The sequence below is a fragment of the Ursus arctos genome, unplaced genomic scaffold (genome assembly GCF_023065955.2).
Source record: "Ursus arctos isolate Adak ecotype North America unplaced genomic scaffold, UrsArc2.0 scaffold_3, whole genome shotgun sequence".
In the NCBI taxonomy this organism is placed as follows: domain Eukaryota; kingdom Metazoa; phylum Chordata; class Mammalia; order Carnivora; family Ursidae; genus Ursus; species Ursus arctos.
In genome coordinates this window covers 86,572,552-86,589,721 of record NW_026622985.1, presented here as the reverse complement: position 1 = coordinate 86,589,721, position 17,170 = coordinate 86,572,552, and the positions used below count along the sequence as shown (strand labels likewise).

General features: G+C 44.1%; 1 protein-coding gene across 1 annotated transcript in view; it reads left to right on the top strand.

The window, feature by feature from the left end:
• Positions 1-17,170, top strand: part of DGKI (diacylglycerol kinase iota) — a 415,071-nt gene that overhangs the window by 386,154 nt on the left and 11,747 nt on the right. The window contains exons 29-30 of the mRNA XM_026511631.4: positions 5,837-5,874; positions 9,250-9,370. Coding sequence (XP_026367416.3) covers positions 5,837-5,874; positions 9,250-9,370 — 159 coding nt within the window. The remainder of the gene's footprint in view (positions 1-5,836; positions 5,875-9,249; positions 9,371-17,170) is intronic.

Here is a 17,170-nt window from a genome sequence, read left to right as displayed (position 1 = left end):
TCTTAGTTCAACTCAACAAACACTTGTCTGCATGATCTTCTACTTGCCTTCCTCCTGCTCCAAAAAGCTGATCCTTCAGATAAGCAGTTGTCAGCCTTTTGTATTTTTCTGCTGAGATACTCATGACATAAAACAGATGTCATTGCATGCAAAACACACATCCATAGAGGACATAGGTCACAAGGGCTATTGTTCATGGCCATTTCTCAATGTTAACCAAAAGTCAGTGTCAACCCTCTTACTCAAAGCATATCACAATGCAAGTGCGTGATGTGACAGCCTGGATTTTCCAAAAGCAGTCGCAGCATGATCTCCCATCCCACACATCCTTCTTGCAATATGACTTTGACGTTCTTTTCATTGAGATGTAGGGTCTGTGTCTTCTTGAATATGGGCAGACTTAAGACTGTAGCAGCCGAAGTGACCCCACATGATTTCCAAGGCAAGGTGACTTCCACGAGGCTTTCTTGGGATGGTTGCTTTTGAAAGCCAGTCACCATGTCAGGAGGAAGCCCAAGCAGCCTTGGAATGTCATGCGTGAGGAATGAAAGTTCCCAGCTGAAGCCAGGACCCAGTCTCCTGTCGTGTATAATCATCTTGAAAGTGGATCTTTGAGCTCTCAGTGGAGCTGCCCCACCTGATGCCGGGTGGAGGGGAGACAAGCTTTTGGCCAAACCTGGCCCAAATTGCAGATTTTTGAGCAAAGCAAATAATTGTCTTGTTCGAAGCCACTATGTTTTGGGATGATTGCAGCTCTCTGAGACTGCCCAACAGCTCTCCAGTCACAGAGAGCTGATACTGATTGGTGCATCATTATAAGAATAATCTTGAATTTGTCCCAATATATTAAAATCCCTCAGCATTTTAGCTATTAACAAATAATTTGGCACATAGCTTATTATCAGTTGTCAAAACCTCCTCTAGGCTTACATTAAAATGCAGAGGTCTTTCGAAATATCTAATTCCTCCTTTCTCTCACCTCATGTTGTTGAGTATGACTATGTAAAGTAATACTAATTACAGTCATTGTCATGAGCTGCTTCTCATTTATGCCTCATTAGCATAATTCGCAGTAGTTATCCATACCATTAAATGAGTGTTAGTTACCTTTGCTGTATCTGATGATTATACTAAATTCCGTTCTGGGGAGCTAAGCCTTCACAGTTTGTTGCTCATGTCCCATGACTGACTGCTTACAAAGTAGAAAAATTGGACAGAATGCTTCTGATAAGGAAAATGCAGGAAAGGCTCCACAGAAGTAGGTATCTAAAAGTAGGCTCTTGGGCAGCTGACAATGCAAGCCATCTGGTGACTAGGCAATAAGTAGCTGTGAATAAAGGAGAAGTAGGAAGATACCCATCGTGATCATATTAACGGAACTGTGAACGCAACATCTGCCCCGGGTGCACTCATTACTCAGCGTCTCCTTCGGCATCAAAAGAGCTGGACCTTCAAGCCCTAAATTGACTTCATTTTGTATGTGATGCATTCATGAAACTTTTATTTGGGGTTATTTGTTTTAGTTTTTGCCCACCTTGCTCCAGGTTCAAGGAGAAAGAGCATGGTGGAAGGAATTCTAACGTAGGGGTCAGATGCAATAACACTAAAGAAAATGTAAAAGAAACAAAGAGAAAAAATAAGAGTCTCTCTGTCAGCTGGATTGCTAACTATCTGTGTGACCTTGGAAAAGTCCACTTACTTCTCAAGCCTGTTTTCTTATCTATGAGATGAGAGGTTTAGGCTGGGGCCCAAAATAGCTCTGGAATGTAGAATTTGACCGCTCCTGAAGGGACAGTTCGGGGACATGCTTCTTGCTTTGCGGGTGAAATATTTAGGTGTAAAAAGTACACAGAACTTGGCAAAGCCAGATAAATATTTATGCTTCTCAATGCAGCAACTGATTTTTCCCCTAACCCAAGGCTCTACAAGCTATTCTTTGTTCAATAGTGGTTGTTTGTACTTTTAATTTTTTTCTTCCATAATTCTTTGAAAAAGATTTCAGTGACTGCTATCATGAGTGGGGGTGACAGTTTGGAAATAGAATATTAATTTAAGAACTGAGAAATAACATGAAAGTTTCAACATTTTAAATAGACCTAAGTGTTCAGAGTTGAGACTACGATGTAGTTATTTCAGTTGATTTATTGAGAACTCATATATGTGGCTTTGCCAAGTCCTGTATACTTCTTATTAAATATTTTCGTTGGCATAGCAAAAACTGCAACTTTAAACTACCCCTTGGAAGTAGTCATATGCCAAACTCTACAGCTGTAATTGGCCTTAATGTAACCTTCTCATTTCATAGGTGAGACATGGTTCTTTTTCTGTGTCATGAGGTCAAAAACATCAGGATTCCATGGTGTCCTATACAGGAGACCGTAATGGTCAGTCCTCTGTTCCTTGAACTGATTTGAAAGGCAGAGTCCCAAAAGAATTGATGTTATCTCCATTTTTCTAATGAGAGAACTGAAGGTTGGTAAACTATAACTTGCCCAAGGTTGCAGCCAGTTCATGGTGTTCACAGAGGCTCACAGGCAGTCTGATTCTTGACTCAGTTGTGATGTATTCCTTCCTAATTTGAACTTCTTGCCAAAATGCCAGTCCCCTGAGAGGATGTTTGCTTCATACAGAGGTATCCCCAGAACCTCAAACAGGGCCTGGCACGGCCAGAGCAGGTGGCCAGCCAGTGACCCCATGGATTGTTTTGTCCCTATCCTGATTCCAGTGGGTAGCCATTGTTTCTTCCTGCATGATGCCTGAGGGTATCCAGACTGTTGGGAATCGAGGCCCAAAAGGGAGAGACTAAGAAGGAAGATGGTGATTCCTTCCTGGCAGTCCTGACCTCTCACTTCCAGGATGTTTACTGGATAGCAGTTTATTGGAAAGCATAGCACTGAAGGAAAAAATCAACTATTTCATATGAATTAATGATTCTGCTTCTAAGCTCTAAAAATGACAAACTTCTCAGTTCTCTACTCCCTTACCCTCCAGCCTAACTACATAAGTTTCTGTGACTTAATTGTCTAGGAAACTTACTATCCATCTACTCAATTGCCTTTATATCCCATGAGCAATTTGACTTCCCTTCTTTGCATTTGGGATCCTGATTTCCCCAGTTGGAAAGAGTTTTGGAAAAGGCAGGAAGACAAGCTTGGAGCTCAAGAAATTAATAAAGAATAATACTGTAATCATAACAACTCATTATTTGTTTTTGAAGCTTGATCTTTCGGAAGGTTATTATCTGGAGTTGGATACTAATAGATTCAAGCTTTCTTTATGCAGAGGAAATCTTAAACAGCAGTGTTCATGGGGAAGGACATTAATCAGGAAAGAGAAGTGAGCCTCGAGCCTAATAATGTTTGCATAATAGCTACCCTTGGGTGTATTGCTTGACTTAAAAATAAATATTCCCGCTTTCCATCTCCAGTACAATCGGAAATTATTTGTGGTTATGATTCTGTTATGTGATCCTTTACCTGTTCATGGGGACTTTAAATCGGGAGGCAGCTGGGAACCAACAAACACAGCAATGCTTGTGAGTGAGTCTGGGGACGTTTAAAGAGGCTATAATATGGGCAATCAGGAGAAAATGAGCAGATAGCAGGTCATAATTCTCTTTCCAGGAGGGAAGGGTGGGATCAAACTGGCATGGTTGACATTTATATGCTTCTCTGGTTTACTTTTACCTCTGCAATGGTTTCTCACCACCTGCAGGATAAACTCCAAACGCCTTACCTTGACAGAAGAGGTGCTCACCAGGGGGGTTCCTCCCACGCTTATCTGCAACCACGCCCCACCTCAGGAAGGATGATACACAGTTCTTCCAAGTTTCCCTTAGACCTCACAACTTCACTTCCATGTCTTTGTTCAGATCCTACCTTCGTCTTGCAAGGATTTTCCTAATATTCTTTGCTAATTAATTCCACTTACCATGGAGGAGTTGGCTTAAACTTCGCCTCCTCCAAGCACTCTTTGAACTCCACAGCTAGCCAATAAGTTCCCCCCCCCCCAGCTTCTGATATTTTTCTTTCCTTTCATTCTTACTCCCTTCTTTTCCTTCTCTTTCTTTTCTTTTCTCTCTTCCCTTTCTGGTGTTCCTCCAATAGACTTTGTCCTGGGGAATTCCTTTATTGTCTGATTTGTTGCTTACGCGCACCAAATTTCATTACAGAAGTGCTTTAAATGAATGAACTCACTTTTCTTCTTTTCTCTCTCTTTTCTCTGTTTCCTTTTCTTTCTCTTTTGATTTCTAGGAAAACTTTCAATATAATCTTGAAAAACTAAGCACTCTACTGTTTTGAACTTATAAAGCTTCTGTTTGTTGGTTTTATTCTTATGATAGAGAGATGAGCAGGACAGCTATTAATTTTATCTTACAAGTAAGAAAATTGTTTCAGAAACATTGACTTGTTAAGCTTACATGGCTGCTAAGTTAGAGATTAGAATTAGACTCTAGTCCAGCGCCTTTTTTCAAAAAAAGCATTTTGTTTATTTATTTTTAGAGAGAGAGTGCGCATGTGCGTGCAAATGAACGGCCCATTTGTCACTATAATGCACGTCGCTGTGTCCAGTCGACGCCTCTGTCCAGTAGAGCTCCACTAGCTCTGTGAGGCCTGGAGAAAAGGGAGGGAAATAGTCTTTTATAGGTTATCAAGTTTATAGTGTTGTGGAAAGGCACTACATTGGGGCGCCTGGGTGGCTCCATCGATTAAGCATCCAACTCTTGATTTTGGCTCAGGTCACGATCTCAGTGTAGTGAGATCAGCCCCACGGTAGGCTCTGAGCTCAGTGGGGAATCTGCTTGAGATTCTCTCTCTCCCTACCCCTATTCTGCCCCCACCCCCGCTCATGCTCTCTCTTTCTCTAAAATAAACAAATCTTAAAAAATAAAATGACACCTTAAGAAATAAAATTTAAGTTACTTCTAAAATTTTGTGCTGTTCAAGCCTTCAAATAATCTGTTTTTTCAGTAGTTCTAGAATCTAAGTAATTGTTTTTCTGAAGGGATCATTTCCAACCTGATGCACATGTTCCCTTCAGGAGCCAACACAGTCATTAGATGCTCACACATCCTGCCCTCTCTCACCGGTCCCCTCCTCTCCCTCCTCTTCTGCCTCCCAAGTGTGTGCTTCGATTTTTGCCCCTGGAGCAACATATTTTTACAATTAGTTTAGGTTTCCTAAGACTTTGAATTCTTTCTACAAGAGTTGCCAGTGGATTAGATGCTGACCGCATGGCTATTTTCTTCAGAACATAAAAAAGCATACATGATCCTTCCCCACTACCTCCAGTCCTCTTCATTTCCGTAATGGTAGGTGTTTGCCTCTCATTACAGAGCAAAACTATTAGTGAGTTTTGGAACCCCAAGAGGACAAAAGAGAAGGAACTGGAAAGAAGGGAGCAGAAGCAATCATGGTTAGGCACCCAGCTCACCTCATAGATGACTGAGAACATCCATATGATTTCCTCGGTCATTTCAGTCATTCTGTAAGATTTAGACTTGGTGGTTGACAGATGTGGAAACCGGGCTCAGAGGGCTTCCATGATTCACCCACAGCTTGTGTCGGAGCTAAGATTTGAACCTAATCTCTGAGGCTCCAAGCTTCACGAGGGGGTGTCCAGGTAGACTGTAGACTGATGGATAGAATGGGTGCCCAAGTAGCGAAGGGATGAAGAGAAGGCTTTAGCCTGTTGCAAGGTTCAACCTTTGGCATGCTTCTTCCCTGATTCCTGCCCCAAATGTAGACTATTTCTGCAAAATATGGATCCAGCCCTTTGGGATATTTTAATGAGAGGGTCTTCTACTAATGGGACATCTCTCTTTTGTCTTCCACAGCAATTTTGCAGGCAGTAATAGCTGGTGATCTTATGAAGGTAAGATATCTTCCTACCCAAACTTTTGGTGATTCTTTAAGAACTTTAACATCATCGCTCACCAAATTTTCATGATCTCTCGTATGTTATGCAACACTCCCCTGCCTGGGCTAGCTGACTTGGAAGGGGAAGGATGCTCTTGTGAGAACTGGACAGAGAGGGCCAGAGGAGCCTTCACAGCATCTCCACATTTCCTAACAGCGGAGAATGTGTGCAGGGGTACCATGCTGGTTGTCTCCATGCAGTGCTCACCTTGTCCAGAATTCCTGCTCTCTAGAAGCTGATATTTGCAATTTAAAGGTTTCTTTTTAGACAGGTCTTGAAATGAGTGCATCTGTAAGAATTATCTGGACAACACCCAGAAATAGATTTTCCAGGCCAGAGCCTACAGCTTCCAGTATTATTACAGTTCTATACTTTGGGGATCACAGTTAACCGAAAGAACATGTTCCGTCTGATCTCCCTTGAACAGTTTAATTCATGCTTATGTTTTCTTAGTTCAGAGGGAAGGAAGTGGTCGCTGCTGCCTCGAGAGGGAATGCACATTCTGGAGTCAGACTGCCTGGGTTCAGATCTTGGCTCTGCCATTCACTGTATGTGTGACTCTGTAGAATTTTTCTCCCCGTGCCTCTGTTTCTTCATCTGTAAAATTGAATAATGTTGCCTCTCTCCTTTGTTGTGAAGATCAACCATAACAATACATGAAAAGCTCTTAAGACTGTTTTTCTTACATAGAAAGGATGCTAAAATGCTAGCTAGTCGTGTTAGTCTGTTTTTTTTTAATGGACATAGTAGAGATGCAAATATTTGTTATAAAGTATAGCATAAAATATAGTATAGCCCATGAGTATTCTAAAAGCTATATTCGGTCTCATGTCATTTTCAGGCATTGGGACTCATGACTGCCTGTATATCCCTGTATAACCCACATTGGCATTGATCTGCTGTATAATATCGACACCTGCGTAGGGACAGAGGTTCTGCCTTACTCATGAGCCTGTGGAGTATGGTACCATGGCAACTGAGAAACCAAAAGCCTTAAAAGAGAGCTGGGAAGCACTGACCTTGCATGCAACTTCTTTTGAAGCACATCTGTTCAATCAACTGAGAAACCATTGTGCTACAATGTTAACAGGTTACTAACAGGAAAGACGTGGCGAGAAGGTTGCAAGCACCTTGATAAACGGCCATCTTTAGACACAGTCCTGGAAATGGTGCCCGTGGCATTGTCTACATCTAGGAATTGTCACCCACAAACAAAAAGTACTCACCAAGCGGTGTAGCTGGGAGTTTGGTGCTGTTGCCCAGCAGTGGATTGAACCAATATTATCCTGTGCTCCCTGCAAGGCCTTTATATTAGATGCTTTGAGCAGTAAGACGTGATTCCTGCCCTTGCAGAGCTTCTAAGCCAAAACGTGTGCAAACTACTATACATTTGAAATCTTTTTATTTCCTTTTGCATATGCTTTTTTTGTCTAGACAGCATATTTTCCAGGTCCCTGGGTATACAACTCCACTTTTTTTGTACTTAATAGAGAATTATTTGAAATATGGGAAATTGCCATATTGCATTGGTTGTCTTATTACGTTCTCTGTTACAATCATTTCCTAAGTGCCTAAGAAATTACTTAACCTTGTTTATTGAGAGATGAAATACAGTGACTTAGTTTCTCTTTCTCTCTTTCTTTCCCAAGTTTTTCTTCCCCTTTTCTTTCTTCTCTTCCACCTTCTTCTTTTTCTCTGTTCCATGCTGAAAGCAGAAAAAAAAATTAGATATTAAACTGTGTATGTGTCTGTAAGAGAGAGAGTACACAGCAGACAGTAGAGAAGCGAAGACCCCAGGAACCATTAAGTGTGAAGGCTGTGGGGAGTGGCTACTGTGCAACGGAGCTGTCTAACACACTCACAGACTAACTTCACGTCCACAGTGTCCAAAAATCCCACAGAAAGGCAGCATCCAGACAGCTGATGGATTGGGTCTGTGCTACTCCGTTGAGCCCAAATCCTTTATTGATCTGCCTACAAAGAAAGGGAGTGTCATTGTAAGATGGTTGTTGAACAGTACTGGATATGCTTAGATTCTTTGTGGAAAATAATTAGCTACCTCTTGCTATCCTATAACCCAGTAGTTTAGGGATTAAAGCCGCCCTATGTTCTTTACTTCCATTCAGCTATTCCTTTTTGATCTATTTTCTAGAGAGCGTTTCCTGACTCTTTGTTCACCCCATGATAACCTCCTTATGTTCTTCTCCATTCCTGTATGTGTCTTTGACATCTGTCTTCCCCATGGATGACGAGGTCTTGAGGCCGGTGACCAAGTCCTATTCATCTTTGTTTCCCTGGCATCTGGCACATGGCGGTTCCATGGTTGGATTTGAGTGAAATCATGAACTATGAGTTACTTTCTTTGACCTTATGAGATGCTTAATTTTTTTTTTTTTTTATAACATACCATCTAACTTCTTGGTGATAGATCCATTCCTTTTGCTTGGTACCTGCCGGGTTATTGTGTTCTTCTTTGTCGTAAAACTACCTTTTAGAAGTTCCAGCAAGACCCTTTTTGTTCTGATAGACTGCAGTTTGGAGAACATGGACCCATTTACACTTTCTGTAACGTGCAGCATTTCATGAAATCAGACCACATCCTCATTTCACCACATGAGTCTCAGGCTGCAAAATCTGTTGGTGGTTTTCCAGTCTGTTCGCATAATATAGGTATTTTAGGTTTCTCCTGCCACATTTTCTAAATCCTTTGGGTTCTCATCCTGTGGATCATCTCTAGCCTTACTGGGCATGGATGGGATGATTAACAGAAGGCGTGCCGGCTGGGCTGGAGATCTGGAAGAAGAAGGAGGCCGTACACACGTGTGCCACCATCTCCCACGGGAAAAAGGGGAAGCAGCTTCTGTATTTGGTAGCTAGGTTCATTAGAGGTTGGAGAGAAACCATAGGTAGGAAAGGAGCTTAGCTACCAGACACCAAGCTATTCCTGTCTCCGGCCTTAATTACTCTTTCACTCAAGAGGAAGCCGAGCCAACATAGGAAAGCGTTTCTTCTCTTTGCTGCCCTTCACTCTCTTGGGACAGCAACCAGTGCCCAGAAAAGAAAAAGACATCAAACAGAAAAGAAATAACATTCAGCACGTCTCAGTTTCCTCGGGCTGCTCAGTGCCCACAGACCCTGTCCGGAGCGAGGGGAGACACTGGCCAGCTATTCGAGCACTAACACAGTCCAGGAACGTTGCTCCGTCCCTTCTCTGTGTCCTCTGAGGCTAGAAACATTTGTGGTTTGCTCCATTTCTCTTATCACCAGTTAGCTGTACTTTCCCTTGTTCCGGACTCTGCCTGAGCTTCTTTTCCTCTGTCTCTTTCTCAGCTAATGGAAAGCTATAAAAATGGAGGCAGTCTGCTAATTCAGGGGCCGGACCACTGCTCCCTCCTTCACCACGCAGCCAAAACCGGCCACGGGGAGATCGTCAAGTATATTCTGGACCACGGTAAGTAGGCGCAGCGAACCTAGGGTCACCTATCCGTGAAGTAACTGAACTAAGTGGGCTCCCTCCCCGGCTATCTTCAGAGCAATAGAAAGGCTCCCCACCTTCTAGCCGACACCCCCTGTGATGTGAGGCAGACGGGACCACAGACCGCTGACCCATGTGGGTCACCGTGACCGAACAACTCCTAGAAATAATTCTCATATCAAGGTCTTTGCTGGGTATCGGTGAGCTGATTGATTAAAAAATAAAAGACAAAAACACATGCGTCCTGACATAATATGCTGGATTGTTTTGGGAAGAGCTTTAAGTCGCCTGGTTCGGACCAGGCACCAAATCCATGTTCATAGCTGATCATTCTGAGGATAGCACGAGCACATTTTTTTCCAGCTTTTAGGCTTTTCTCTCTCTCTCTTTTTTTTTTTTTTCTTCTGCTTGAATCTCATTCATCTTTTCAACTGAAGCCACACTTCATTCTCTGAAAACATCCGGGGCTCTCATGTCTTCTGTGGTTAGGTAGTTGCTAGAAGTAGCGTGTATCCTACCATCTCCCTCTCGTGGCCCTTTAGAGGCGTAAACACAGGGATAGATTCCAAATCTTGACCATTACTTTCAGCTTCCCATGTTTATTAGTATTTCTAGGAATTAAGAACAGGAGTAAATGGAAAAATCTGCCTGGCTTGGCTAGTTTTGAAGGGGGGAGGATGGGAGCCGCCTCCAGTTCTGTGAGATGTAGGTACACGGAGATCCTGGAAGATTTTCTGTGAGCCCTAGCAGCGAGGCTGTGACATCCATCCAGTTTCAGCCTGGAAATGGTGAGCGTATTAGTAGACATGCATATTTCTTTTCGCTCCTCTTTTTATTTTTTCCTTATTTTGAGGGAAAGCGAGGAAGAGAGAGAGAGAGCATGTGTTTATGAACGAAGGAGGAAGGGAGAAAGGGAGAGACGCTTAAGCAGGCTCTATGCTCAGCACAGAGTCCAACGTGGAGCTCAGTCTCACGACCCTGAGATAGTGACCTGAGCTGAAATCAAGTCAGACCCAGATTAACCGACTGGGTCACCCCCGTGCCCCACTCCCCTTTTTATTCAGTTCAACAAACATGTCTTTCAGTTATTCAACAAATATTTGTGGAGGGCTTCACAGGAGCTAGCTGTTATAGACCGTTGTATGTACACACACACACACACACACACTACAGACACTATTTTCAGGCAATCGAGGCTAAAGAATGTATAATCTTATGTAGAATTAAATTGAAAACAATTCTATATAGATGTTTTCAGTCCATTGCAAAGCCACAGGTAGATATCCTAGCTACCATGTGTCACACACTTTTATTTCAGGTGCTGATACTAAACATCCTATCATTTAATCTTTACAAAGACCTTGCAAGGTAGATATTAGACTGTCAGGTACATTAGACTCACCTTGCTTTGTCTTCAGTTCCTTCTCACCAAGATGAGTTTGCTTGAACCTTGGCCTGAGTGATGGGGGAGAGAACAGTTTAGGACAAGGAAAGCATGTTAAAGCAGGATGGAGATCATTAGACCATCTCTTTCCCCCTTGTAGGCTGGGCTGGACAGTCCCAAGCCAGTCTACGCTGGAAAGTCTAGGGGGTAAGCTGTATTCTTGGTGCTGTGTCTGGGATATGCATCTTTTCATCTCCTGTTCCCCTGTCTGTTCGACCCACTGCAATGAAAGCATTTGAGGTTGGGGGGGAGGGCAAGACTTACAAAGCAATGGTGGCGTAAGTTCTGCTTGCCTTCTTCATGAAAAAAAATCATAGATGGTTTTTCTTTCCCATAGTGACTTCTCCAAAAGCTGGTGAGAGGCAAAACCAAATGTTAGAACCACCCCCATAGAGAGCACATAAAGTCACAGAGCTTCTGTGATTATCTTTCTCTTAATCACAAAGATCTCAGGATTTCTACCACACAAAATGCAGATGAGCTTTAGATAAACGTACTGTCCGTTTACTTGTCTTTAGCTCACTTTAAAGTACTCCTGGTTGCTGTCTTCGTGATCATACTCAATCCTTTCTTCCGAGTTTGTCCTTTACCCAATGAGATTGAATTCTTGCTTGCACACCTTAACCTGTTCAATAGCTACAGACCCTCTCCCGAGCTAGGTGAGATATTGGCCATCTATTTGAGTGCTAACACTATTTAGGAACCATCTCTGTCTCCCTCCCTCCCTCCCTCTCTCTCTCTCTCTCTCTCTCTACCTCTCCTAAAGAGCTAGTGCCCCCCCCCCACAGAGTTCTGGAAACCTCCCTGTATTAGTTATCTGTTGGTGTCTTACTTGGTCTCACTGATGAGGCTGCAGGGAGCTGCAATTGTGATTGAATCTTTATTGAAGATGGACTCCCCCACATGTTTGGGGCCCTCAGCTGAGGTGGCTGAAATGGCCAGGACCCCTGAGCCTCCCTTTTACCTGTTCTTTTATCCCAGGCTTCTTCATAGTATAATAGTTCTAGGGTTCCAGGTGGGTGAGAATAGAAGCTTCCAGATGTCCTGAGGCCAGGCTGGAAAGTTCTGCATTATCTCTGCAGCATTCTGTTAACCAAAATAGGTCACAGAGCTGGCCCTGACTCAAGGGAGGGCAAAATGGCCCCCACCGCGTCATGAAAGGAGCTGCAAATAATCTGTGGCCAGATTTAACCTACCATCCTCCCTCACTTACCCTCTGTCTTCTTCAGTTGAAAATGATGAGCTTACCTTCTCATTATCCTCAACTATCGTCTTACCTGGAATCCCCTGCACCTTCGCTTTTATATTTTCCTCTGGTCCTGGGTCCTAAGGTTGATTAGCAACAATAATTCTTTAAATTTGCAAGTTCTTCAACAACAGCAGTTCCCCCCCCCCACCTCTTTTAAGCATAAGTATGATCTGTGCAATATTTGGGACATACTTATGCTAAAAACAAAACCAAATCCCTCTCTTCAGTTGCATGTCCCCAGGGGCGTGAGTGATGAGGCATGAGATGGTATTAGTCTAAAACCATAGATGTTCACTTCCCCCACTACTTTTTCCACTGCCTTAAATAATAGAGCCTCTAAAAGGTTGCAGTTTCTAACCCCACCTGTGGATTGGTGCACGCATACTTTGCCTGGAGTGAAATCAAGCTGGTACGTTAGTCTCTTAGTGCTGTAACCAAAGCCTGACATGCCGGTACTAAAGCCACCTCTCTTCCATCCCCAGCATCTCTTGCAAAGGGTGAATCACACAGTACAACTCTCTCTGTCAAAACTGAAGGACAGGAAGCAATCTGTTAATTTGGGGGGAGGAGGGAGTTTATTTTTCCAGCTTTTTTGGGGCGGTTAGATTTTATAAATTAGTTGGTTTAGTATTTGTGATAATGAGAAAAACAACTGGAGATTCCGGCACTCACCTCTACTTCCCTCCCAGGCAAGCAGTTCCCATGGTCATGGTCACAGTCAAGGTCACCGGAGGCATCTGATTTCCTCCCTGCCTCGCCAGGATCTCTCATTGGCCAGTACATACATGAGAGAGAGACTAGAGATAGGAAGCACTCTGTCTTTCTGTGTGAAAATAAAATCTTACTATGCTCTCCAGTCCGAGAATCACTGCAGGTTTGAGGGATGACCGTTGTAGCCTTTTGGTACTATGTCAAATACTGGGGACCAGCTCACCGTTGATTTTTTATTGAAACCAGCATTTATCCACCTGAGAGGCACTGTCAATTTCAGCCTTAACGTTGATCTCATTTCTGCTTATTCAGGAATATGCATGCAAATCTTTTGACGTAGCCCTCCTAAGTCACCAGGTTCCCCAAGAGCTAAGCGCTTCTGCTCCCCTTTTTTACTGTTGCTCTTTGTTTTAGCATCTTTAGTCGCTGATACCAATTTATATTAGCCTGTGCATGCTGAGACTGTAGATGATTTTTTGCAGAAAAATTTGTCTCCTTTAAATGATAGAAACCCTGTAAATTATAGCATTCTCGAATGCAGGGACAAGCTCATGGGAAACGCGACCCTCTCTCTGCTCTGTAACGATCCTCTTAATGTGACCCCTGGTCAGTGAAATAATCTCTGCTAATTTTATGTCATGGCAGCTCTAGAATCCCCTTGGTCAAGGGGATCAGACAAGGAAAATAGTCTTTTCCAGGAGGCCTCCGTGAGGCTGGGATTCAGGATGTATACCAGACTGTGGCAATGTCTTTATAAACCAGCATCAGATTTGTGGTAGACAAGTCTGATCAATTTGAATTCATGCAAGTAGGAAAAGAGTACAATTTTACACTGTGCCAAAGACGGAGAGGGGCATTCCTCCCAATCTCGAATGCTGCAAATCTTTTGAAGTTTTAGTTTCTTTTTTTTCCTTTAATTCGGTTTAAGTCTTTCCTGTGGCTTCATATGATATAAATCGTAAAATATGTTCAAAGACCTGACTGTAAAGTACCTTCCTGACAAGGGTTCTGAGAAATCCGTGGGCCCTTTTCAAGGTGCCTGAGAGCGTAGGGGCTTGTCTGTGCCCTGCATCCTTGCTCGGGACCGGAGCCCCTCTCCCTCTGATTTGCCCCCCTCTTCGCTGGTTATTTATGGTGAGCAGTGGGGTCCGCAATCAGGAGGGCGCCCCCCCCCCACAGGAGTCCTGAGAGATTAGTTGTCTTCCCAGCCAGCACACTAAGCAATGTATTTCTCATCTAAGCACTCTTTTAAAACCAGGCTGTGGGGCGAGGGGCAGGAGTGTATGGGAGACGCTGAAAAGCCACAGGCGGCTTGAATTTTTCTCTGTCCTGCATCTTCTTTGGGACTTTCCCTGAAATGCACAGCCTGCTGTTTTCCTTTATGAAAAACTGGAATTTGGGCATTGGGAGGGTTGCAGAGAGAATGGAGGAGGAAGAGAGCTAAAATTCCACGGGGACAGGGTGGAGAGGGAAGGACGCTGAGGGGTTCCAGCCGGGTCCCCCAGTGGTTCCTGCTTTTCAGCTCCTTTCAACCATATTTTCTACCCACCGCCTCCTCCCTCCTTGTACCCCTCCAAGAGACTTTTGTGTTGTTTTAGGCTTTTACCACCCCGCACATTTCGCTCCTTTGTTTTTATTCTCCCCGCTCCCACCCCTTTGCCCCCCTACCGTGTGTCCTGATAGAAATCTCACTCATGCATTTCCTTTTTGATTTCAGTGGCTTATTTTGTCTTCCCTCTTTTTCTGTCTCTAGTCTTTCTTTTCTTTTTTTTTTCACCTCCCTTTTTCGGCCTCTGGTCCCCAAGAGAAACGACCACCATCCCGCTGGGACAGGATGACGGTGCTGTTAGAGTTCCCAGTGCCAGCTCTCCCCACATCTGTGCGGCTTTTGTCCTGGGGCAGAGGAAGATTTGGAATGGTCTGCTGGCAGCGTCAGGGAGACTAATGGGAAATGAGGTCCGGGGAGAGAGAGGCCATGGAGAGGTGGAAGGAATAGCAAAGGGGATTTGGATGACTTGGTGTGGGAAGCAAGCTAAAGGCTGCATGTGACAAAAGACACGTCATATAGAATGCAAGGACAGTACTGATGACAGGGTTGCACCAGCAAGAGCTGGGCTGTCCAGTGGGAGAGCCAGTGGAATGAGCCCCGGGCAGCAAACTTGCGGTTCGGAAGGTTGACTGCCTAGCCACGCTGTTCACTTCCTCGCATTGGGAGATTTGTGAACTTTGGCTTCCTTTCGCATTCCCTGGCTTTCACCCGAATACTGATGTGTATATCCTCTTAATACATTTTCCCCCTTATTTTTCAGACCATTTCCTTTGTAGCACAGTCTTTCGAATCCATGTTACATTTATGGATCCTTCAGTGAGAAAAAATAGGATGCTGGCTGGGATCCGCATTGATTTGCATTCATTAAAAAAATGAATTCTACCCCCATGAACTTTTGAGAAAAAATATTAGAGTGATAGTCACTGCTAACTTTTATGGTTCTAATTGCTTTGTATGTATGAACATATTTAATTCTTAAAACAATCCTACATAGTGAGCTCTCTTATCTGCAGCTGACAGCTGAAGCGTAGTGATGTTAGGTTACTTGCCAAGACCCCTGTGTAGTATATGGTCATGCCCTCTGTAGTCCTAAACCCGGAGAGGGCAGTGAAACACGATAAACAACCACAATGCAGGGTAGATCCATGTAAGTATTATATGCAGCGTCCCAGTGACAGCTGGTGCAGAGCTGTGAAGGGGCAGTGATCACCATCTGCCTGTGAAGGTTTCATGGAGAAATTTCCACACGTGCCCCTTCCATTGGGATTTAACATCTGGTATAGGTCAACTGTAGGACTGCGTGTGGACATTGTAGCAAACCTTAGGAGGGACAGAGAACCAAGACGTCCTTTTATATTCAGGGAATAATTGTGAGTTCACTGCTCACAATATCATGGTATTCCTTCCAATTCCCTTAGGGAGATGGCGTGATATCCACAATCAGACCATACGCATACCTAAAATATACAATAAGTCCTAGACCCCCAAAGTTTCACCATGGATATAAATTGGAAGAATTCCATCATCTTCTCTTTCTCTTGGGCTCTCCCTTATTAGTGAGACTCAAATTAACTTTCCAAAAATCACAGATGCTATTTTTTTAAAAATACTTTTTCCTTTAAAGAGTATTTTTGAGGTCTCTGTGGATTATTTTTTGTCTCTCTGGCCATGCCCCCTTTCTCCAAATCGTAAGATTGGAGAACCACTGCTACTAACCCACACAGGACACTACGAAACAGCACAACATACCGTTGAAGGAGCTCCCAGCAGGTCACTGGCAGCACACATAGGGAGGGAAACTCCAGCCTGTTCTTGGGGTGCAGCTGGCACGCAGGCCTCTTCTTATTTCCTCCTCCGCAACCCCCTCCCGCCAGCATTATGCAAACACAGTCATTTTAAAGCAGGTTAAAACATTATTAGAAAATGTACCTGTACTGCTAAAAATAGCTCCGTATTCCCGCCCGTCATCAGTTCGCTGCCACCCTTGCCTCTTCGTTGGCGATTTCCCTGACAGCGTTCAGAGCGTTCTGCTTTTGTGTGTTTCTGCGTATTGATGGGAAGAGGAGGAAAGCTTGGGTTGATGAAGCCCATCATTCCAGAGCCCATTCCATTCCCAAAACCTGTAATTGGGGTTTTGTCAGATTTTAATTAAGAGCAAGCGTATCTCAATGTAGGAGCAGCACCTGTCCCCCTCACCTCTGCCAGCGCCGAGGATTCAAAGGAGAGAAGGGGGAAGTGATAAGCAGCCACAGGCTCGCCTGACTCATCAACCGGATAATCGGCTCTGGAGTTGTTCTGGCTTGGCTGCGTTTATGGTGATTCTTGTAAGAAACTTGAGGAGCAAGGTCCCTTCTCTTCCTTGTCTCCACTCTCAGAATGTCAAGCAATTGCATTTTAGCGCAGACTTAGCTGGCCCACAGCCTGTCACTTACGTGCTGGCGTGGACCCTGGAGTCCGCGGACCCACTGTGGGGGCAGCTCTGGGTGCCGAATGAAGGGCGAAGGGGGTGAGGCCTCTGGTGCCTGAATAGGCACGCACTTAGCAGTGACTGGTGGGAACAGAACTGCTGCTAGAGCCGTGGGGCTGGGTTGCTCCTATTCATGGAATTCCTTTCCAAATGAATGGCTCCAAAGGTTCGCTGAGGGTGGCAGGCACGCTCCTTGAGGACTACTGGACGCTCTAAGCCTTCTTGTTCTGACCTTGTGGAGAATGCCCTGCCAGCAGTGGAGGGGGTCTGGAGTACTGGTTCTGAGGACATCGAATTTGAGTCAACAAGTGGCTTCTAAAGTAAATGGAGGTACACGCAGAGTCCAGCACATTTCC